General features: G+C 41.3%; 1 protein-coding gene across 1 annotated transcript in view; it reads right to left on the bottom strand.

The window, feature by feature from the left end:
- TGDS (TDP-glucose 4,6-dehydratase) overlaps positions 1 to 26,134 on the bottom strand; it is a 256,503-nt gene that overhangs the window by 118,245 nt on the left and 112,124 nt on the right. The window contains 1 exon segment of the mRNA XM_085622129.1: positions 8,593 to 8,735. Within this exon segment, the coding sequence (XP_085478255.1) occupies positions 8,593 to 8,735 (143 nt within the window).

The raw sequence follows: 26,134 nt of genomic DNA, 5'->3' as shown, positions 1-26,134 counted from the left end.
GCAGACACTGAAGGGTGGAAGCTACAGTATATAGGATTTTTCAGATTAACTCATCAAGGCCCACATGCACAGATAGCGCTGACCACATGGAAGTATTTATGGCCCGAAAATAAGGCATATTATATACAAATATCAATGCCTTGGACCTTAAACAACGGTGCTGGCATCATATCTTTAAAAGAAGTGACATTTGCATCAGGTAGAGCACCAAACATAATAAGCATTAAAAATGCAATAGGTCTCGCCTTTGATTAAGTTAAAGCCATTTGCTTTGCTATACAATACCATTAGCAAAGCAAATGGCTTTAACTTAATCAAAGGCGAGACCGATTGCATTTTCAATGCTTGTTGCTTTTGCAGACCTGGAAAGTGGCCAGAACAGATGAAAGGGGAACCGCCCCGAACCTGTTCCAAGGAGCAGCCCTGGAATATACATCCTCTGTCTAAAGGTGAAGGCCTTAATTCCCAAGGTTGTGGACCAGTGTTTCAGGTCTGCCGAGTGGCATTAGGAAATCTAAGACATGGCTACGATGAATATTCCTCTTTCCGATTTCCAAAAATTGTCGTGCACCGGACCTTGTTTGTTTGAGCAAATAAGCCCAGGTGCAATATTAAGAGTCACTTCCGTGAGGGTACGAAAAAAAGGTGTGCATACTTAGTATAGCAAAAAAAAAAAAAAAGCCATAAACAAATACAACTTAAATCCGGAAGGGAAAAAAATGCCTACCCCATCAAATCACGCATTTTAAAAGTAAAGCAGCACCTCGGAAGCACGTAAAAAAATAGTATTTCCTTAAAAGATTGATTTTCTTTTAAATGACGAGCTAGCAGACGTGAGTTAAACAGGCTCTATCATGTTCGTGTAACACGTGACGCATCAAGTTTTTTTTCTGTGGAAGCAAAGCAGGTTATGAATAATTGTTCTTTACTTTCCTCGACCTCCAGTCACTCAAAAGATTTTAAAGTCCCACGTCGGTAAATCAAAGAAAGCATACCCAGCTCCCTGATACCACGCTTCTCGGGGAGACAAAGGGAAGGGGAAACAAATAGTGCTTCCCCAGTAATTAAAGGCCATAGTCTAACGCCGCCGGTAAAAGATCCAATTCCGCTAGGCGTGGCTAAAAGGAGACAGGGTGGCAACAAAGAGGGATTGACATGCCTTCGGTGCAATCACTGCACTGCCTTTGGCATAATTTGTGACGCCAAACTATGCGCACGAATGAAAGCTGAAGGCAAAAAAAAAAATAATAATCTCTGCTGCCCGCCCACCATATTACAACTCTAAGTGGTCTGGTGGGTGGGCACCGTGGTGGTTCCTGTAGTGGGGCCTCTTTAAAAGGCAGCAAGGCCTCTTTCAAAGGCGGTGGGACCTCTTTCAAAGTCTGCGGGCCTCTTTCAAAGGCAGCAGTGCCTTTGAAAAAGGCACCGCATTGGGAACGCCACACAAGGTTCCTGCACGGCATGGACCGTAACGTCCATGCAGTACAGAAACTGGTGTGCATGTACACAGGGCACACATGTTGTGACCCCCTATGTGCATACACATGGCATGAGGCACAAGGGTGCCCTGTAGGGCTCCCTTTGTATCCTTCCCACCACGGTTTTCATGGCGATGGAACTGCGATGAAAACCGTGGTAGAGAAGAAACTCATAATATGCTTGGCAGGACTACGGCGGTCCCGCCAAGCATATTGCGGCCTCAAGACTGCCGTGCCCCCCTCCAGGGAACAATCGTACATACAAACAGCACTGGAGAATAAAATTGAGGCAAAACTCAAGAAGTATCAGGACTGGGAGGACATACTGAAATCTATCGGAAGATATGGCCTATATGATCTCGAAAAATGTGAAGTCCACATTTTCTCTGACAAAACGGCCTCAGTGCAACACCAGAGGTGCGCTTTCCTGGAGATCAAATGACTTCTACAAATACATGACATTAATTTTGCCCTACTATACCTGGCACAACAGAGTGGTAACAGACATTAAAACTTTGATTCCCTTGAAGCTGCATGGAACAGTTTGGAAAATGCAGGATAAGAGCAGACAGATACAGAACAGGACACATGTCGACAGAGAAGTTCCAGGCAACAAACAGGAAGACTCTGATGGGCGTCAGGGGGTTGCCCCAACAGGGAGAACGCTGACAAGTAAAGGGCCTAATTGCTATAGGCTGTTATTTCACACAGAGCCATGCAGTAATCAGATTACAAAACTAATCACGGCATGTCAGGTGAAGGGGAAGACTCGGATGACGCAACAGTCTAAGACATTCTTTCCCTGGGCCCAGATATGACCCCTAGGACAGTGGAACACATAGTTTGATATATGGAGGATGAAAAGGGAGCTGAAAGGGCCCACTCTTGGCCATTTCAATCCTTGTAGAAGGTGACTGATTGCAAACATTTTCATCACCAGAAAAGAGCCAGGTCTGAGTGAACTATAGGTTATGATTTTGTTTCTCCTGTAAGACATACGCTCTATTCTTATCAAATTTTGTTTGAGAGGAGGGTTGGCGTGGTAGTAATACAAGCCTCAGCCAAGAAGAGGGGTGTGAAACTAGCCATTCACACACAGAATAACTTACTTGGTGTTAATACCAATACACAGAGGGAATTGAAATTTTAACACATGGCCATAGGTTTGAGCCACCTGCCACATGCAATGTTGCCGACATAGAAATCACATGGTCACATATCTTAGTAGGAAATTAATAGGTACAACTTGTGTTCTTCTGAGATACAGACTGATATGGGATGACCAATGAAATGTGTTACATAAAATAAGAGGGCTGGACAGGCCAGTAAAGTGCTCCAAAGTCCTATCATACTTAAAGTGTAGAGGGATACAGAATACAGGTCTCCAAGAGACCCACCTAATGATAGATGAATTGGAGAAATTATGTAAGAGACATCAGGTCAGTTGGTAGGGCACTACTCATTTCGCATTCTTGAGAGGGGCATTACTATATAACATGGTAATGGACATACAACAAGATGGCAACCTGTATGGTGCTCATCAAATATTTCACTGATTGCAAGAAGCACTGGGGTTCGATGGATGCATGGATGGAGACTCACCTGGACAAAATAGAGTTCTCTCTTAAATGCGACTTAGGCATATTCTTAGTGAGAGAGTAAGGAAAATTGGAGAAGCAGCATACTAAATATTTAGGTTGAACGATCTCAAATCATAATCTGTTATTTATGACAATAGGAATAGATAGCAGTCCCTGCATGGGGTCTCCAAGGGGAGGCATTACTGGACTATCTTATAATAGTTGGGGCCCCATAAATAATTATTTAATGAGAATGAGGGCTCAGTAAATAAAGTTATTAGGAGGTATATTCCTTTTAAACTATGTATGGAGTTAAGATAAATATACACCATCAGATTATTGACAAAGGCTGAAATTAAAGAACTATAAAACAGAATGGTCTCAGGCCTCTGCATCCGCACGAGCAAACCGGAAGCCATGGCGGCACTAGCGTAACTGGTGGACTTGTTGGAAGGGTGCAGGGAGGTGGGAGGGGGGGGGGGGGTTTAGTTCATTATAAAGAACAAAAAACAAAAGCTAATACAGCACACCCTTAATCTGTGTACATAGGCCCTACTCGATAACCAGTATTGAGGACCATTAATCATTTGAATTCAAAGGAACAATCTCACAACTCAAAGTCATATATGGCAGTCCAAAATCCAACAAGACATGATGAACAGTCCACGTAGTTTTAGTAGAAGACGTTCTTTTTATTGCTTTAAGAGACCAATATCCAAAGTAGAACACAGCCAACACGTGTTTCCTCAGTACTTGTCAGTACTAAGACTTTCTCAAGGCTGTAAATGTAAACATATACGTCATCAATAAAATCCATGGACAGATACAGTTCCTCTAATTACATAATACATAAAGGACATATAATGTGGAATACCAAATCATTATAGTACCACAGATTCTGAGAAACCCAAGACAAAGTGTTAATACACCAACTCGTGTCTAGAGGAAGTTCCCAAAGGAGTGTGAAATCAGGGAAAGAGATAAGTGAAGCAAAGAACAAATTGGAGGAAGACAAAGTGTTCAAATAACAAAATTCTATACTCATAATCATCCGAGAAAAGAGAAGTGTAAACGATGAACAATGGATATATAGAAACCCAGTAGAAGAAAAATCACTAATGGGCATGTGGGAATATACATGAGTAAAGGGTGATGATCAACCTTATCAAAATTACATGCCTCTCAAAAAAGTAAAAAGTGAACACTGGAGGCAGAGCAACACCATAGCTAAAAAGGAAAAAGAATGACCCACCTATCGACTAATTATATAAACTTCAGAATCTGATGAGAAATCCTCGAGAGTCGGTACGTATTAAATGCGAAATCCACACCATGTAATGGACTTAAGTCAGGGTAGTCTAGTAAGAAAGAAAAACACAGACGAGGCGATGTCGGTCAATACTCTCAACGATATAGATCTTCAATACCACCATCAATGGCGGACAACACAAATACACGACCTAAAGTCTTCTTAATATTAGAGACAATTTGTTGTAAAGCCCGAAGCGTATAATGCAAATATACAGGGGAAAATGTAACTGTACATTTATAGAGTTGAAAAAAATGTGGACATCCAACCCATAAGTTGGCATCAAGATCTATCCCGTAAGAAACAACACTTATTCCGTTGACCAAATTGAATACGCTACTGACAACACCTAGGGGTGAGTGATTAACGTGTATTAAGTATTTTTAATCCGGGCGCCTGACAACACATTTTTAACACATGGTCATATATATCTTTTTCATGATTTAGGTCACCACCGGAGCAGTACACAGCTCCCCTATTGGACTTTGTGATTCCGTTGGGTGTTAGGTGTCGTATCTTATTTTAAATATTTTTTGGTATATACTATCATAGATGACGACATTTTCCTTTGGACTTTGGATTACACTATCAGACGTGCTGTGGGGACTGACTCGTTTCCTGATCAAATTCCGCCAACATCCCCATTTTGCCTTGAAAAAGTCTGAGTACAGACAAAACACGGGTCGGCTAATCGTGTGCTGGGGAAATCTTTTTGGAAATTAATAAAAGAGACAAGGAATTACTACGGATGACCTTATTTGAATATTTTGAATGCCACATACATTGTTTGTCCAATTGTATCATCCTCATGCTATAGAGATTAACTAGATTATGGAATCTATCTAACACATGTTCAGTACTGTTTTTGGATGTTAGAAATGTATTTAGTTGGTAGAGGTGTGCTGCAATAGCTTCTTTTTCAGGAATTATATAGGTCAATGTCTCTTGAACTCAGCACATAAAATTCCAGGGAAGATTTCAGATCTCTTTCACCCAGATCAGAATGGTTTTATACCAGGGAGGAGTACTCATATGATTTTCAGATGGCGCTTTCATGTCTTAGCTAAAATACGACCACTGCCTAGGACTACCACGGTGGGCTCATTTGACATAGATAAGGCATTCAACACCCTTTGTGGCCATTTTTCTTTGAGGTTCTCTACAAATGTAGGATTGATGATACTTATTTAAAACAGGCTATATACAAGTATGGTTGCGAAAGTTAGAACTAGTGGTACATTCTACAATGGGTGGAACATCTTTAGGGGTACACGTCAAGATTGCCTTCTCTCGTAACTGCTATTCACGGTGGCAGTGAGCCACTGGTTTGCACCTTCCAGGATAAGGCTCTGAAATGGGGAATAAAATTGATTTGACACCCAAACTTTCCATTAGCTTGCAGATAATGCCTTACTATTTCTGCGTGACATGAAATAAAGACTATCGAATAGAAAAGACCACTTATCTGGATATGGGGCTGTTTTGGGGATCCAGGTCAACTGGGTTAAATCAGGCCTGTTTCCTCTACCCCACAAGTGGAAGAAGTATCAAGCATAGAAGACATAAAGACTTCACTATTCTTGACCCCAAGACATTAAAATACTTAGGAATATGTATGTATCACAGAGATAGGAGGATATGGGGTAATATGGGGAAAGTAATAGCTGCTGCTAGAGCATCCATTGTTTTCTGAATAAAATTGCCCTTGTCACCACTGAGAATAGTGGCCATTTTGAAAAAGATAGTGCTGCCAAAATTATTTTTATCTTTTTCTGGCAATCCTAGTAATACTGAAGCAAAATTTCTTCAACGATTTAAACAGGCTAATATCAGATTTGATCTGTACTGGGAAAAGGAAATAAGCGATAGAGAAAATTATGCTTCTTTACAGAGAGACGGAATGGGTGTGCCGAATTCAGAAATATACTGTCCTGGCAGTGCAGACTGCGTGTCCAATGTGCTGGATTGGAAATCCGCTGGAACATGAAACAGTGGAAAGGAGAGCATGCATAGTGGGAGAACCGTAAATCAACATACTGTTGGGTATTGAGATAATTACCAAGTCTTATCCCAGAGCGCTCGAGGTGACCAGATACTTCTTAGCAAAGATATGCATGTAAGACAAGGACTATAATATAATAAGACCCTGAAATCCCGCTGTGGTGTTTACCAAGGTTTCAAGAGTTTACTAGGTTTTATGACAGGAAGGTATGGAACGAAGTTGGGATTACCAGAGTGCGAGTATACAGATCTTTTTCATCGATTTACAATGATTTTGAATTGTATGCTCAGCACACATAGCACTTATTAAGGCGTCCAAATTCACTTGGCAGAACATATAAATAAACCCACAGATTCAAGCACACTCCCAAACATCCTAAAACTCAATGACTGTGCTCACACTATCTCAACACTACATGCAGCATTATCTCCTTCATTTCAGGTTGGTAAAACTCAGGCTAAGAACACATGGGAAATCTCTCTGGGGAGGAGACAGAGAACGCAACCTGAGAAAATATACTGGAATACATCAAGAAAGTATTTAGGAATTTCCATTTTATAACCCAAATTCTTTATAAGTATCGAACCTATGTATCCCCATATAGGATCGCTAAAGTGTACCTCTGGGGTGGCAGACATGTACCAGTTGTCTACAGACACATTTTTATCATATGGTGCGGGAGTGTACGCACATTCATATTGGGTAGAGATATCAGTGTTTATAAAGGAGGTTGCAGACCTGGAAATCCCACTGAATTCTCTATGGTGTTAACAAGGTCAGATGCAGGGGCCAAAATCTCACAAGCAACAAAGCAGAGTATAGGAATGGGCTGGATGGCAAGAAAGGCACATGTGATCTGGAAATGAGTGATTGTTACAAAATGTACAACGGCTGAACTGGCCACGCTGATTGCGTTTAGAGCCAACACATGTTAGGAAGGAGCGCAAGGATGTCTGGGACACAATCTTAATGGCCTCAAAGGCTAAATCAGAGGAATATCCGTCATGAGAATACCTGTCGACTAATATAAAGTATTCGTACAATCTTGTTTGGCCTGGTGTAGGGGTAGTTTTTTCAGACAGAGTAGTGAATGGCTACACAGGGAGGTGTGCTGGAGTTGAACGTTTTTTGGATATACAGGTCGAATAGTTGTGAAGATCTAATCCTGGTTATATTTAGAACGAAATGTAATTATACGATAAACAATATTTACTGGACCCCACTAGTTTGGTAGTTTGTATTGCATGACAGTTGTTGAAATTGTTAAATCTGAATAAAGATAAAGTCTAAAAAACAATTATTGAAATCAGTCACACCGATTGCAGATGCCCAATAATCTTAGTTCTTCAAAGGTTTTACTAAAATTCCTTCTAGGCCCCCATCAGGAAGGAAATTCAGTTTTAGGAGCAAAGTTGTTTTCACTTTCAAACTGGGATTTTAGGATGTGCACAAAACGTGCATATTTGCTCCAGCAAATTGCAGCGGGGACAATTTTTGCGCAAATGTATTATCGGAGCATGCAGGAATGGGGAATAACATGCATGTTATTCCACATTCCCTCATACCTGGTGGTAAACTGCACACCCGCTAATTTTCAAACCCTGCACTGGTGTGCATTTGAATTTGTGCAATTTGTGTCAGCAAAATCCTGCCCTATCGTGATCAAGTCATTAAATCCAAATCTTGTTGAGACAAGGATTTGCAATGCAATAGGTCTTGCATTTACAAGAGTTTGAGCTATTGGCATTGTAAATGACAATACCTTTTATTCATGTTTTGTTTTTAAAACAGATAAATAAAAGGCATTGTCATTTACAATGCCAACAGCTTCTTGCAAATGTGAGACCTATTACATTGAAAATGCGTTCAACGCTCATCCTAAAAAAACTTTTTTTAAAGCGTTAGGAGAGAGCGTGTCCTGCCTGCAACAGCAGTCAGACCAAAGCTATTTGAGAAAATAGCGCTCGGAGAAGGTAATTAAAGCCTACCGAGTAACAACACACGTGACAGGGGGTGTCGCCATGGGAGGTTACAAAATAAGACAAGGCTGGACTACTAAGCATATTGACCAATGAACAGCCACACTTTACAGTGGACAATGAAACAAGCCAATTAAAACATGGCCGGAGCTTTAAGTCCCTACCTGAATACAGCATGCCTCTCAGAGCAGCGCATGCGCTGCCCAGGCTTGACCTAAAAAATGAGTTATTTTGCCAAACTTACCTCGTCAAGGCTTCCTCCATACACTTCGTCCGTACTCATGTAAACAAACTTCTCCACATTGGCTTCGTATGCAGCATTTATAAGAACTTGAGTACCAAACACGTTTGTGTTTGTAAACTCCGAGGAATGACTGAATGAAATATCTACAAGAAAAAGCAGGCACATGCTTACCCTTTTTAAAATCGTACACTGCAGAAGTAAAAATCAATGTCACATGTAGACCGTAGTGAGTGGTCACAGTAACCCGAAGGTTAATCTGGCTACACAAACTAACACTAGTTTGGATAAAGCAGTGAAGCTAAACATGGAGCTTATCATGAATGTGCACGCAGGACATAGCGGTGCACCTCTTTTTAAGACCTTTCACTATCTAAAGCACATACACTTGGACATTCTCACAATTCCTGCATGAGCTGCCTGGCGACTGCAAAGCTGGGAAACAGTGAGAGGCAACCACTGCTCACCATTTCTGACCTGTGCTGCCTGCAGCAGAAGCAGAAACTTATGTGCATGCTCTTTGCACAGTGCAAAGTCTATTACAAGCCTTAGCCAAGCCAGCAGGCCCCACCTTTATAAGGTGAGTGCTAACCTATTGGTTTGCCAATGCTTCTTTGTAAACCATTGTTTAAAACAAATAAAAATAAAAACAATGGAGGAAGAGCACACTTGTATGCTACATTATCTTCAACTAAAAAATGAATCCAATATTTTCAACCTTTCTAAAGATCACGGATTCTTTTGAAATTTCAAGCAGAAAACTGACAAACATTTGAAAAACGCCTACCGCATACAGAGGTCTAATTACTTGTACTTAAAGGCACAAAACAGCTAGTTACTTGTACTTAAAACACATAACAGCTGTCTAAGGAAGTTTCAGAATGTAAAGGAAAAATGCTTGTCAGTTACTTTCGAAACACGGAGGAACTGAAACCAAGGTTACCCCATTTGGTGACTGGAGTAGCCCAGGGGTAGTGATACTCAAAGTTGGGCCCGGGGGCCACATGCGGCCCTCCTGACCTTTACATGTGATCAAATGGGCAACAGCAGCACTGTGCTGCTGTTTAGTTGCACTACCGTTACAAAAATTTTAAATAAACAGTAATCATTTATTTAGAGATTAATTGCAGTTAAAGAAAGGAACGCCTTCATTTTTAAACACCGCAAACGTGTAAAAATATGATAGTCTCTTCAAAATGTAAAAAGTGAGTTTCATTAACCTGCAGCACCGTTTCACCTTACTAAATCAGATTATAGCAGTGTATCATATGTATTTTTTGTTAACTGATAGTTTTCAAACATGAATTTAGAAACGTTCATGCTCACCTCCCCACCCCCCATTGACAGCAATGCTATTAGTGATTAAATCTAAAACACAGGAGAAGGTTTTGTATAGCACGCATCCCGAAGTCATGTATTTCAAAGTCCCCTTACAAGTGCTAATGAAGACCAGCATTGGCATAGCCAATAGGTCTCGCCTTTGGGACCTTATAAGGTTTTAGCCAGAGATATTTGGAAAGAAAGAAAGAAAGAAAGAAAGAAAGAAAGAAAGAAAGAAAGAAAGAAAGAAAGAAAGAAAGAAAGAAAGAAAGAAAGAAAGAAAGAAAGAAACAAAGAAAGAAACAAAGAAAGAAACAAACAAAGAAACAAACAAAGAAACAAACAAAGAAAGAGTGGGTGTGTGTGTGCCCGCGCACCCGCTTGAGCAAGAGATAGAGGAAGCGAGAGAGAGAAGGAGTGAAACAGAGAGGGGAACAGATAGAGCGTGATACGAAGAGAGTGACCACAGGAGGGATGAAAAGAAATAGAGGATGAGTGCCTGGGTGATGACTAGAAAGAGAGACGGCAGAAAACTAGATACAGAGATAAAAATAAAAAGAGCAGCAATGAGACAAGGTGAAATGGTGAGAGGAAGAGTGGAAAGAGATGAACAGAGGAGCAGAGAAAGGGCGATAGAGGAAGTGCTAAAGGGAGATAAATTATAGAAAAGGGGAAATCAGTAGAAAATACATGAAAACTAGCGCCCATAATTCGGCTAGAAGCCTCATGGCCGTTCAGACGCAACACAACCTTCCCATGGGCGCATCACAATCCCACTGTGCTCCGCAAGTAAATGGATATAGTGAGAGGGGAGCATGAATGATGTGCAGTAGAGAAATAACGTACCACCTCCGGTCCCACTGGACCCTTCAGCTGAACTGGTCTGCGCTGTGTGAAAGGAAATGAAACGAAAAGATGGAAGGTAAGCATGAAATAAACGAAAACCTAGAAGAAAGAAAACAACTTAAGTACGAGGAAGAATTCACTCGGAGGAAGAAGAAAAGAAAATGTCTCAGGATCGCGCTATTAATGTGCCGCAGAATAAGGTAAAGCAAACTCAGCCCCGCTTGGAAGTGGGCCTGAGACCACCAGACTGCACAAGCATCTGAAACATATGCCTTAACCAACTAAACTCTCTTGCACATTAGTGCCGTATTCAAACTAGTGAGCAGGGGCTGAAGAAGGCAAAGGAAGTGCAGGTGCCTGGCAGCACTGAACATCTTATGAGGTGATCTCTTAAGTGCCCCGGGGGAGGCACAGCCAGTCCCGGGCAGACTAGTGTAAAAAAACGGCTCCTCCGCTAGCGCAGACACGTTCCGCCCCTTAACCTCGATGCACTACAAAACCAGCCAGTGTGCATCTCCATCCCGAACATGTTTTCCTGCAGAAGTATTATCTCTCAGCTATTATATCGCTTGCATAGTGCCTCGTACCTTTGAAGAGATGGAGCACTCCCAATCAGTGGGGCACAGTGCATCATGTTGAGCCGAGTTGGAAAATGACGGCAGGCTCTTTAACCGTCAGAATGTCCCAACCAGCCATGATAGTTCAGGACCGAAGCGCTCAGCCAGCGGTGCACAGCGCAGTCCGTCCAGCACTGTATGTGATGGGACGGGCACCATAGCCAGGGAAACAGGGGCCAGTGAAAGCTGCGCTTAACACCAGAACAAATGAGCAGACATGGTGCAGCCTGCTAGCGCTGCATGCTTCTTGTCAGTCAAAGAATGGATGACTGAGCAAAGTAGCAACCTGTGAAGGAGTGTATGAATATATGAAAACAAATGGCTCGTGAATCTATAACATGTTACTGGAAGTAGGTCGTTCACTGAAACCTGCAAGGCACAAACAAATTAAAAAGCCTGAAAGACTTGACGCAGGAATAAATAAAGGAGTGAACGAACAAAAGAATACGATTAAACAAATACACACACAGCGGACCGGGGCGCCTCTAGGTGCTGCTAAGAATGTCTTACAGAGCAGGTGCAGTCTGTTGGATTTCCTCTACTTTCCATGACATTGTCTTTATTTCAAGAGGTCCGTCTGTCAGTCATCGGGCTCAACCTAGAAACAGACTACACTGGAAAAAAAACTTGGGGAGCAGTAGGCACGGAACCAACCAATGGTAAACCTGGCACCACACCAGCAGCCGGGCACCCATGTCCGCCACTGTCGAGAGAGCCTGGTCTATCTGCAGCAGGGAAAACAAGCGCTGAAAGACAAGAGCGGATCCGCGGCCGCGAAAGTTAAAGCGACGAGCAGCGTTTACCTTACGGGAGAGAGCAGCGGCGGGCGCGATAATTGCAAACAGATGGCGCCGCTGCTCGCTCCCTCAAGGTAAACGCCGTACATGCATGAGAGATCATTGGAAACAGTGCAGTACATGCATGAGTTTCTAAAAAAGTACAGAGGGATTCCAAAAGGTCACTCCAAAGCAGCGCTTGCATGCTGCGTATGCGAGACCTAAAAAAGGAGGGAAATTGAAATAAAACAATTGTCCGGGATCACACAATTTGGTTAAGGAGGAAGCCGGGATTCACCCCAGATTTTCTGATTCCACATGCTGCAATTCAGTTCAGCCACTTAGCTCCCCTACATCCACTTTGAACCCCCCCCCCCGCCCACAATTCCGGACCTTCAACCACCACCCTGCTGGCATCAGTGAGGCCTTCGGTCACAGCAAAGACCAAACTTTTTGGCCCCTGGGAGAAGGTTTGCCAGTACCTGTGATTTATAGACATATTTCCAGTCACGTTCCGGCCTCAAACACAAGCTGAATGCAGCAGCCTGCCACTCTTGTCAGTGCAATAAATGCTGCCTTTGTGTACAACAACTTGGGTTTTTAATGACTAGATTGAAAACAGGAAATAAAAGAAAATCAACATAATGAAGTCTGCCTTTTAGCTGTTGCTGTGCTTTTAAGGTTGAAGTGGGAATGGCGGGAAGCAACAGAGAGCAGGGAAAAGGAATGCAAAGGAGAAGCAGTATATGGGAAAATGCAAAAAACACATGCACTCTCACTGCGGGCTTAAAACAAAGAACAATGTATTTTATGGATGGAAGACATTGAAGGATACAAGCCCAATCAAAAGATGGTAAAGCAGTTGAGGAACAAACTTAAAAGGAAGGAGAGTAGTCGAATAAAATGCAAGTTCATGAGTGACAAGAACGCCAACCACCAAAGCTCACTGTAAGTTTTGGTATGAGCCACAAGAGATCTTTTGACAACAGACAGCTGAAAACTGGCAGTAAGAGAGACCTAAAAACTAGCGTGCAGCTATTCTATGCACCAGTGCATGTTACAGAAATGGAAACAAACAGCTGCTTTTAAAGGAATTATTTTTACACTTGATTATATCAAGTATTCGAATAAACCAACATCACACCTTGTTAATGCAATTAATGTACACTTAATCCTACATAATTTTAGATGAAGACAATCCAGGAATACTTCCAAATGCAAGGGGTTCAAATAGGGAATATGCACAAGTCATCACTAAAATAATATTTAAAGAAACAATGCAGATGTGCATATATGTGCTAAACTGCTCTTGCATGGTATAAAGTCCATAAAATAAAATAGCAAAGCAAGAGGTGGAAATTATTTAGACATTTCAGTCTCTGAGCTAACAAATCAGTGCAACCATCCACAGAACTAAATATTCTTGACAAAAGGGCTGTCCCAATTGACATTAATCAGTAAAACGATGGTCCAAAATGATTCTAAAATAAAGCGCCACGTCAACGTCCAAAGAGCTAGTGTGGCCTATTGAATGTACAACAAGCTGCAGCCTCTGGAGACAAAGAAAATCTATACAGCTGTGCTTGCCAAACGTTTTCAGAACCACGAGCCGCTGGATAGAATGACAAACTTTTGAGACCCACCTAGCTTTAATGGACATTAAGAGGGTGTTATTTGATGTAGCTAAAGAATCGTGTGGCATTACGGTGTCATTTACAGACAGTACATTTTCCATTGAATGGCCACCAAATTTGCACAGACGTACAGTTTTACTGATAAAACTATATTGCACACAATCAGGTTTCAGTGAATATTTATCATTTGTGCATCACCAAGTAATGTGTCTTGATTTGCTTTGATCCTATTGAAATCTTTGTTTCCATCACACTTCAGAATTACAACTGTGTGTTACAAAAATGACATCCTGCAGCCTTTCCTTTCAAGTTCTCTGTTCCCCAGCAGGATTGTCACATCATTCGTTTTGCTTTATTTCCCTGATTGCAAAGTGAAAGGAGTTTGTAAACACCAACCCCCATGGAACAAGTAAATAAGCAGCAATTTGTCAGAAGAAATAGCCTGACATTTGACTTCTGTCTTTGTTGTGCAGCAAATGTTACAAGATGCATACAGAATTTAAAGGCATCTTTATTTATTGCATAGACTTTAACGATCCATCAAATATCGGCTGACGGCCCACCAGTGGGCTGCGACTGTTTGGGGAACGCCGCTCTACGGACACAAGGCAAATGGCTTCTGTGTATATATATACTCAAGCTCTCAAGGATTGACGGGTTGCCCATTTTTATATTCACATGCTAACGAAACAGCAACAGATCTCATGAGAATCACCCTAGCTAACTGATAGGGGATGCAGATAGACCATCTAGAAAGACCTCTGCAACCTGATTCTGTAACTTTACTTTGACTGCAAAACGGTGAGTTACAGCTTTTGCTAACCATTTTGGGTACAGAAAAAAAAATTTAAAGATGACTTTCTATGTGTGCGTGGTAAATGGTTAATCTATGTACTACCGTCTCATTAGATCTGTCCCACAGACAGCGCTAGCTGTCTCGCCAGCCTCAAAATTATATATATTCCCTACTGATGATTGCCAGTAGGCAGTAGTTACAACCAGTTGCCACTGGAAGAGGTCATTTTCAGGTGCCTTTATCTTTGGCGCCGCTTCATGAATCTCCATGAAACTTTCCCCCAAAATGTGCCAAAGTCTGGAAAGTTTTGGGGTAATCCACCAACGGGGCCGAGAAAAAAGGGGGCTCCTAAAATGCGTTTACTTCCCATAGGACTTTTGAAAAAGCCTACAGTCCCAACCTCTGGACCGAATTACACCAAATTTGTCAGGAAGCTAGATCTTAGTATGCAGATCGTGCGTTGTGTGACTTGTTGTAAACCTGTTCAGTAGTTTGGGAGATATTAAGTGTAAAACAAATTTGTGTAACTGGAGAGGTGGATAATTTGCTGACCTACCAGCGAAGTATCGGAAATCTGGATGTCAAAGGAAGGCCCTGATTGGCTGGTCCCAGCTCGAAAGAAAAGTTGCAGCTGCCATTTGTTTTTCTCACATTGGCTTAGTGCGCTGAAAATACACTGTAAAAAAAATAGTAGGGGGTAGGATACAGTGATCCTAACCCCAGAGGATGCAGAGTGGGGACCCTGAGGAATTCTTATGACTGTAAAAAAAAAAAAAAAAAATGTAATCGCCGCAATTTACTATCCGCGGATCCTCCGCAAACTTTTGCACAAGGAAAAAAAAAAACGTTGAAATTCACTGATAAAAACAAAGGCTACAGAGTTGTTATAGTTACGCTGACTTTTTACCCAAACAAAACGATGGAAATTCAGCAGTTATATTTATATAGTTATACAGCGCCGAGACGCCTGCGGGCATTTGTTCGCGCTTAATAAATGCTAAAAAAATTAAATAAATAAATAAATAAATATACTTATCTGAAGAGACTATAACTCGTGCCATTAAGTAACTGAAGGCAACGAGTCATAGTTTCTTAAAATAAGTATAATAGCTATAACTAATGAACTTAAATGGTTTTCTATGGTTAAAAAGTCAGCAGAACTATAACGACCCTGTAACCTTTCGTTTTATCCGTGTAAAAATATCTATATATATATATCTATATATATCTATATATATATATATATATATATATATATTTCACTGAAAAAAACATAGGTTTCAGGGGCGTTATAGTTAGCTGGACATTTCCCTCGTACAAAACCTTCGAAATTCCCCCGTTCTAGTTAGTTCAGCTAACTATAACTTACGCCCCTGCATTGCACTGCTGATGACGTCACATATTACATCACTCATGACATGGTCAGTGACATCACTCATGACATCACTGATGACATTATCCTTGTGATAGAGTGGCAGACCTCCTCTCCTCTGAAATAACCTTTGATACACACATTCAAAAATAGAAACTAAAATTTTCAAAACAATGGACATACCAATACCAGTTACAACAACCTATGCAGTAATTCTAAGATCCACATACACATCCACTCATTCACCAACAGTCCTATACAGTCACTCATACATCACTGTTGACATCTGAAATAACATCACTGATGACATCACTGATTACGTCATCCATGTGATAAATTAGTGCATCTTCTCATACCCTTTGATATACTCAATCAAAATTTCAGACGTCCATTCTCAAAACCATAGATACTCCAATACCAATAACTACATACCCACTCATTGACTCTTAGATCTACACACACATCCACTCACTCACCTGTACAGTCACTCATACTTACAGTCACTCAGTACAGGACTATCATATGCATTTATACACCTACATAGACACTCACACCCCACCAATCATCTATAGAGGTACTCTCACACCTAGTCAGTCATGCAAATAATTAATCACACTCCCATTTACTCACCTATGCAGTTATACACACACAAGTTATACACACACAAGTTCACTTACTCATAAAAATAGTACCACATTCTTACGCTCTTATACAATCACTGATACAAGCACACACTCATCCATACAGCCACTCTCACAATCACACACTCTCACATATACCCACTTATATACTCTTACACACATATATACTGCCTTTCACATATGTAGTTACTCACACACGTACCACTGAGATATACATTCAATCACTAACACACCCATACATACACTCACCCAACCATACCAGTCCATCACAGATGCACTCTTAAAACCATGCACCCATAGAATCACCCACTCACACATGTATGCACAGAGTCACACACACCCCACCCACACAAACTCAGGCACCCATACAGATACTTAGACAACCAATCAATAACCCATAGAGACACTCATATAGCTATTCACAAAACCATGCAGCCGCTTATACACCAACAGACAGACAGATACAGACATTCACACAGTTTAGTCACTAGTCTGCAGTAAGATATGTTTAATGACTCACTTATAGAGTCAGTCACGCACCTACTAAATCATCCATTCACACACTTATACACCCACTCATTATTCCATAGGTTTTTCCCTATATATATTAAACATATTTAAAATTTACAGAAACACACACTCTCTGGATGACGTCATCAGTGATGTCATTTCAGATGTCATCAGTGATGTTATCAGTGATGTCACTGACCATGTCATGAGTGATGTAATATGTGACGTCATCAGCAGTGCATTGCGGGGGCGTGAGTTATAGTTACCTGAACTAACTATAACAGGGGAATTTCTAGGGTTTTGTATGAGGGAAATGTCCAGCTAACTATAACGCCCGTGAAACCTTTGGTTTTTTCAGTGAATTTCAAAGGTTTTTTAAATGCCAATTCCCAACTATAACGTGCATGAAACCTATGGTTTTTTCAGTGAATTTCAAAGGTTTTTTAAATGCTAATTCCTATCTATAACTTATCTCTAAAGATATCATGTTTAATGATTTTCATTGGATTTCTATATTTTTCAATTTCAGTGTGACAATTTCATTAATTATGGTTTTTTTAAATTCTTTTTAAACACTATTTAACCTATTTTTTCATTCAAATCTTTTCAAAATTAAAAAATATTTGTTTTTATTGGGTTTTTCAAACATATTTTTTTATATTTGTAAAAATATTTTTTTAACTATATGTTCAAAACGTTATTTTATATTTTTTTTCCATGTTTTTTTGATACGCGCACCCAACGCGTTAGGAACCGCTCACCCAATGCGAGAGAATCCGTGCACCAAACGCGAAAGGATGCGCGCACCCTGCGCGCATTTCGCCGTTTTTTTAAAGGGGGCCCCAGGGGGTCCTTCTGGGACCCCCTAAGCAGATCTAGAGGGTCAGAGTATTTCCACTCTGCCCCCTTTATATGTTTTACACACTTATTCCCCTTGCTTCTTCAGCCTTGCTTCTACCGAGGCAGAAAATGGCTGCCAACAGTTCCTGGTTTCGAATGTAGACAGACACTCGACAGCCAATTAGCATTCAGTGCGTGATCGTAGGATGCGCGCTCGGTTCGGGGAGGGTGCGCTTACGGTGCGGGTAGGGTGCGCGGATCCTCCACGGCCATAGATATCACTAACTTTTTTACCCTAATTTTCTCAGGAACTACTGAACAGATTCACACCATTTATGCAAAAGGCACGAGTCTGAACTGAGGACTACCTCTTTGCCAAATTTGGTGTAATTCCGTTTAGCAGTTCGGGCTGTAGCTGCGACAACAGATCCTATGGGAAATTGCATCGGGAAAACGCATTTTGGGACCCTCCTTTTTTCTCGGGCCCCGCTTGACGAATTACCATGAAACTTTCAGGGTAGGAGCGGAGCGGAGCTGGCCAAAAGTTTGTAAAATTTTGCGAAGATTCGTCAATCGGCGCCAGACTTATTGGGAATAGAATGTTGCGGATTTCCTATGGAAAATAGGTCCTAACTATAACTATCTACTGGCGACCGCCAGTAGATTATATATATATATATATATATATATATATATATATATATATACACAACAGTACTGTGATTTGTAAATTGTGCTACCAGTGCCTTGAAGTGGTAGCATTACCGAATATGTATATTTTTAATATTATTTTTGGAGAGTACGCTTTTATTGTTCAAAGTGGAACTATGGCATGTTAAACACCTTCTCAGTTTGGTTTGTCCTATAATATGCTAAATCATTACACAGAGTAACAATCTGTAACATTATTTTACAACCAAGACAATCGATTGCTTGTGGTAATTAAGGTGCTTCTTCTGTCCGAAGCTTGTAATACAGCAGAAGGTAACGCCAACACATTTCGCCACCTTTGGTGTGTAGGCTGGGGCTCAGAAAAGGTAGAGAATCGAGGGGAGTGATAAGGAGGGGGTCATCATGTACAAATACAAGTTTGGAATCTGTATCCCGGTATAATACCAGCAGGTCTCTGAGAAAAACTTAAAAAAAGATGTAGTGAGATAACTGTGTTCATGCCACTTTTTCTGCTTTCCTTTCAGCAGTTTGTTTGCAGCCTCTACTAAATGCTCCACAGGTAATTTTCAATTAGAAAAGTAACTTTCAACGTAATGCTCTAACCTCCACTCCCAATTTTCACAGAATGTTACTAGATAGACCATCGAAAAGCATTAGAGTTTTAGTTGGAAATTTTCTTGCGGATTTGGCAAATGCCATCAAAAGTATTGTGGAGAAAAGACTTTCCTATAATCTATAATGCTTAAACCACAATTGCACAGCTAATATTGCAGGTTCCTACATATTGAAAAAGAAAAACAGCGACAGACACACACACCGAAAGCAAGTGACAGCATCTTGTCATGGTGAGCCCTCCAACCCAGACTTCTTCCTTATAAAGCAATATAAGGCGCCAGACTGGTTCTGGAGATTTTTCAAAGCAGGGCTCTCGTGAGCTGTTAAGTAGCATCACAGGGCTCCGCACTAGCTCCGTATTGCCCAGCATGTGAATGAGCAAATCGGGATACAAGTGCCACCCATGCGTGAGGACAACAGTTCCTTCTCTTTTCCCTTTAGCACCCTCAGACGTAGAGTTTGAAGTCCAAGAAGCCCTCAGAATCATCCGATAGAGCCTGAACACTAGGATTATAGCCTGAATGTCTTGCACTCATTGTTGCGGAGAAAAAAGCCTTTAACGCCATTGTATCTAGGATAACTCTAATGAATGGAAGCCTCTAAATAGGAATCAGGTGGGGCTTTAACTCGTTTATGACGAACCTCAGCAAAGTCAGTTCACCCAACATCCGGTGGTCGGCCTTAACTGTGGTGAAACACTCTCCTGCAGTCACTCATCGAGATACACAAATACATCAGATCCCGACCTCAGTAGATGAGAAGCAACAACCACCATCACTTTGGTGAACTTGGAGGGGCACTGGTGAGGTCTAAGGGGAGCACAGTCAACTGAAAATGCTCCCAGCCCACTGTGAACTGCAGATAATGCCTGGGGTATTACAGGAAGAGTATATGAAAATACACGTCAAGCAAGTCCAAGGACATGGTCCAGTAGCCCAGGCCCAAAGCAGAGAGGATCTGGGACAATGTGAGCATCTTGAATCTGTCATTCCATAGCAGGGCTTGAAAAATCATAAAAATTGCACTATACCTGCAGGTCTAGTAATGTGAAACATCTACTCGACCTAACTGAAATGCACTTGACCTCTGATTCTGGAAGCTGAGCAAATGTGACAAGTTAACAAGATTTAAAAGCATTTTTATTACTCATTCACTTTGTGAGCAATAAAGATGCCTGTAAATCTGGTCATCTTGACCTCTGCCTCTGCAAGCAGAGCAAATGTGACAAGTGTCAGTTTTCTTCCAACTCGCCAGAAAGGGCCAGTAGGACCTAAAAATAGCCAGTCCTTTTTTAATATGGCTCACAAATGCAAGCGGACAAGTGGATTTTTCGAGCCCCGCATAGGAAGGCATTGTGAGGACAAAGGTCCACTTTATGCCGGAGCCCTCCATCTTTTTCGAAACGAAGAAAAAGCTAGAGTAACAGTTTCCCAACTTTCTCAGAAGCTGGTACCCTTTCTATTGCAACTGTGAAAAGCAACAGATGCACCTCCTGTAGGAGAACAGACATTTACTCCTCTGAAATTCTTTCTGGGAAGGAAGGAGTAGTGAGAGAGGAGGAAAGAAAAAGTAGGGTACAGCAGTTTTGAATAAACTGACCCTTCTCAAAGACAAGATGGGTCGCCAACCCAGTAACAAAAGTTGGATCCTGCCTCCCATAGGGTGGGCATGAGCCGCTGAGGGCAAACTATAGCAATGTGTTTGCCAATGTAGCAGGGGTGGAGGAGTTTGAAGATTGATGCGCCTGCTGGCCTTAACAATTTCTGCTAGACCCTTATCCTTGGCCACCAGATGACTGAGTTGACTGGTTGTGAAGGCTGACTTTCTGTACAACAGTCCCCTGAGGTAGCCTCTAAATTTCCAAAATTACTTCACGGAAGGCAACAGCCCCAAGGAACTCACTGCAGCTGTACTATCTCCAAAGTGTTTCAAAGCTGAGTCCACCTTTTCATCAAACAAGCAGGTCCCATCAAAATGGATGTCCATCAACAAAACCTGCACATCGGAGCAGAACCCAGTGGACCTCATAAAGGGATCCCGACAAAGGTCCACAATGAAACCAATTACCCTGCCAAGGCAATCTTTGGTACCCAAACCTGCACAGATAACATATTTCCCAATGTCTTGAGCATCATGTATTGTCTGTGCCAAGGAGGCTCTAATGTCTCCTGGGACTACTGGCAAGATCTTGCTGGCCATGTCCCATAATGCATGGGTGTAACAACCTAATAGGTAGACTGTACTGACAGACAGCAGCACGAAACTGGCTGAAGAAAACATATGTTTGCCAAAGACATAAATCATCTTAGACTCCCTATCTGGGGAGTGAAGGTAAGTAAACTGGGATTCGCATTACTGGTTGAAGCCTGCACAATAAGGCTCTCGGTAATTGGTTTACCCAAGTAGTCATCACAGTATCTGTAAGAGCATCATCAAAGAAAAGCAAGGGCTCCGATATTGCTGGTCCTATGCTGTTCCGTCAAAACATTTGTTTGAGTCTCAATGGAGTGTTGCTGTGGCTCTAGCAGCTCATCTGCCCTCCAAGCCACTTCTACAGATGAGGCACTCTCCTCCACTGATGGCAGAGTTAAGCTCTATCTTGGGGGAAGCATCAAGCCCACTGTTTTGTAAATCAAGATAAAAGGCATCATTAGTTTAATGAGGGGTGAGTAAGTCATCTCCCTCACCACCATCATCATAATCCTGGATTGTTCCCCATCTCTAGCACAGGATCAATGCCAGAAATAAAGATAATGCAGCCTCTGTGGTTAGCTGCAATTAGGAAGAGGCAGAGGACAGGAGTACAGTTGCATGACGACAGGTTACACTTTTGCAATTTTGTTGGCGACATCGGCCGAGCTCAGGCAGACGTCAGTTCAGGATCTAACATGGACATTGGCACTGGGTCACCTTCTGGCACTGGCGCTGGGGCAGCGGGAACTGGCATGGAAAGTAACCCGGCTGGAGGCTTATTCTGTTTTTTGGAGCCTGAGAGCGCGCCAGAGGGAGCCAGAATCACACTGAATATCTGATAGCTTGGCCTCCTTCAAGATCTCAATAGACGACAGCCGGGAAACTCAGAAGGCATTGGGATCTATTGAGGAATCGACTGAGTAAGGGATACCCTCACACCCTCTCCTTGGATGCAGAGTGGCGGAATGGGGAGGGGCCAAGTCCCACTTTGGTTTTTTATGCTTGAATTTAGACTGACTTCAAGCAGGAGGTGGAGCAGTCGCATAAGTGACCCAGAGAATGGTACAAAGTTCAAGGGCAGGACTTGAAGCTACTTCTACTTCTACTAGAACTAGAACTTCTACTAGCGCCTGGCGGCGTACAGATTTGCCTCTCCGGCTAAAATATCCTTCAGATGCAGAATAGCACACATCGCACGATAGAGCCATGTTCCGAACCCAAACACCTAAAACAGACTTTGTGTGGATCCATAACAAATAATTGCCTCCTACAGTGGTGGCTTGGCTTGAATCCAGCTTTCAGGGGAGACATCATTCACTAGCACATTGTATGAAGTTTGGACGCCTTCAAAAATCCAAACATTTAGTAGCGGAGCTCAAGATTTACATCAGAAGGTGTGGAAAGAAAGGAAATAACATCAGCGTTCATGGGTGGCGCTTATATGCAGCTTTGTTTCGTCACTTCTGGGGCAGTATGAAGTCTGCACAGTGCCGCACGATCCCCACCTGTAGAGCTCGGAGAACGGCTATGAAAAACCTCAGGATGCAGTCTGGCACCTAGGCAAATATTATAAGGTGAAGAATTCACATTTAGAAGTCTCTATCAAAAAGTATGTAAGAAAGAAACAAAGAGAATGGAGATGTAGATTATCTATGTTTTTTAAAACAAATTCTGTAAAATGGTGAAAAAACTGATAAATTCTCCTAGTTAAAATAGATTTACTATATCAGCAGTGTTCTATGAACTGTGACTGAGAATAATTATTATTATTTCAGTGTGACCGCAAAATGACTAATTGTCTGTGACATATTAAATTTCATGCACAATCAGCCATGGTGGGTATGTGTCCTGTGCTGTGCAGAGAAGGCGTGGAAGGCTTAAAATCGGAATTATGGCATGAAAACAAAAATATACAGTCACTGCATTTTAAATGGCCAAAAATCAATGCTGAATGCTATAATTTGTCACACTCTACACAGGAAATAGAACATTAGAAATATCAACAACTAAGCATAATGCAACATTCAGAAGCAATGCTTTCTCCACACATTAGCCTAGATGAAAGTGAAAAGGCATTTTTTTCACTCTCTGGGATGATTTAAAAGAAGGTAACGGGCATGATGTTTTTTTATTCAAATTTTAAAATCCTAATAAAAAACAGACAACGGGCCAATGTCTAACAATAATTCACACACCAATATAAAACCTTACAGTGGTTTTAGGATTTATGAACAAAAAATTAATTAAAACAAGTGCGCTTTCAAAACTGTCCTTCAGAAGAAGTGAAAGGTAGTGCTGGATCTGGCTGAATATGAATTCCAAGCCCAGTCACGGCTGTGGTATATTTTCTCTGTGAACATGTGGCATCTTCAGCTATAAATAACCAAGTTTCTGACTGTAGAAATGTAAAATCTGAAGCCCAAAGGAAGTTACTTATATAAAACTCTACGGAGAAAGGACATACAGAGACAAGGGGGGTGCAACATTTAGAGGTTAGGGTTTCTCACAGAAAAATATCAACCGTTTGTTCATGGTTTTAGATTATGCAAAGGTCCGGATGGAATACTTAAATAGAGCTTTATATAAAATTATCTGCACTCATTTTTAACATGGCTTTTAAGTTTTTGCTTACTTTAATTCAGTCAGGGATCCTTCAGGCAACTGTAGAACATAGTTTAACGTGATTTCTTCTTAGGTTTACTGTTTCAATTATGTACTGATAAGGAGAATAAATACCGGCTATAGGTGATGTTTCTAATTTTTTTATGTATCAGAACATAAAAATGTTGGTAATGCCAGTAAAAAAATGGGCAGGTGGCAACCCTAGTGGAGATGCCATTCAGAATGCCCGCAGCTTCAAAACAGCACTGTTACACAATACTGTTAGCACAGAATTTTCCTAATTTGTTGGACAGTATAAAAGATTTAGGGACACTGTAATTTAGACAGGTCTGCAATACCAAAATGCAGCACTTTGATTGCCTCGGTTGGTATTTTCCGGGGGTTCATAAGCAAAAACTGAGACATGCCTCATTACAATCACAACCCACGAAAACTTTGTTTCCAAAAGACCCGTTTGTAAAGAAAATTAAAGTAATTGCAAACTTAACACATCATGAGGTCTATTCACATAGGCATTTTGGAGTATGAAAAGTAGACTCTCCCCTCCTTGCATCATCTGACACATCTTTTACTATTCCGAGCCCCCAAAACATGCCTTTCTAAACTCTTCCCTCTGACGCTTCCACTCCACATCTCTTTTTTACTCATCGCAAGCCTCCTTCTACAGCTATGACCTCCAAAAAAAAAAAAAGGTCTAAATTATTCACTCTATCCCTCCACTATCCTTTTCAATCAAAATAACAGACTAACATGTCGACTTCTCAAATTTCATATTTCATTATACTAATTCACCACTAATCCTTTATGGGTACCGAAGTAGCGTGCTACTTGCCGAAAAAGCGCTTCAACACCTCATCAGGGGAAGCAAGCACAATATAAATGCAAACCTTTTTCCCTCTTCTACCCTGCTCTATCCAAATAACTGAATAACATATCCACCACTCAAGTTACTTACATATTTCACTATACTAATTAAACACTAATCCTTTATGGATTCCAGAGTAGCATGCTACTCGCCAAAAAAGCACTAAAACACCTCATCAGAAGTAACAAGCGCTATATAAATGCAAACCTTTTATCCCTCTTCTATTCCTCCTCTACCCTTCTCAATCCAAATAACTGACTAACATATCCACCACTCCAATTACTTTCATATTTTACAATACTAATTCATCACTAATACTTTATGGGTTGCGGAGTAGCGTGCTACTCGCCAAAAAAATCGCTTTGACGCCTGTCAGGGGTAGTAAGCTCTATATAAATGCAATTACAATACAATACTTATTTATTTTCTCTATGTCTTTGCGAATTACCCCTAACATGGCATTAACATGGGAATATTTAACCTACATTAATTTACAAATAAAAAGGATTGTGCCCTCTTTGCCCTTTTACGAACCGGCCCAATTCACAAGGTCTTTAAGGGGACATAAAGGAGTATTTCTGTAGTACTACCTACGGTACAACATCAACTGCAAGAATGCAGGCACTGGTGAGGAAGGAAACTACTTGAGAATCAAGCAGATTATGCAGAAGATGAAAATAGTTGCATGTGCTGCTAAAAAGTACAGAAATAAAGGAGACTGAAAAGATGTAGGTTATGTGGAAATTGTTTTCAAGTGTGCAGACAAAGAGTTTTCAACTAGATTTTAAAGGAGCTGCCTCGTTGCTCATTATACCGGACTAGGCTGTGCTTTTAACAAATATTTTTTTTATAATCTACCACAAAACTTACATTGTGACTAAAAGGCATGAACATTTTGTAAATGCTTCCCTCAGCAACCAGAAATAGCCTGGAAGTCAAAATGTGCCCTGTCAAAAATGTTTCAACCAGCACATAGAATGGGGCCATGTTGGGCATTTTGGGGTTGAGCATGGTTTGACTGCCCCCTCAAGAAATGCTGTCACCTTATAGGCTTAAGTCCAAAGATGCTGTGCAAGAGGGTGGCCCCGCCCTCTCTTCCAGAGGCTACTTACTCTCTTGTTGAATCTGTTGGCAGTGAACCAAGTTTACTCATTCTGAACGGCAGAGTTTGAGGGGATGCATGTTCATCACACGGTCATCCAAACCTAAATATCTTTAATCAGGAA

This window comes from Triturus cristatus, chromosome 8 (assembly GCF_964204655.1).
Source record: "Triturus cristatus chromosome 8, aTriCri1.1, whole genome shotgun sequence".
NCBI lineage: Eukaryota > Metazoa > Chordata > Amphibia > Caudata > Salamandridae > Triturus > Triturus cristatus.
Note: the sequence above shows the minus strand (reverse complement) of the source record. Positions and strands in the feature narration are given on the sequence as shown.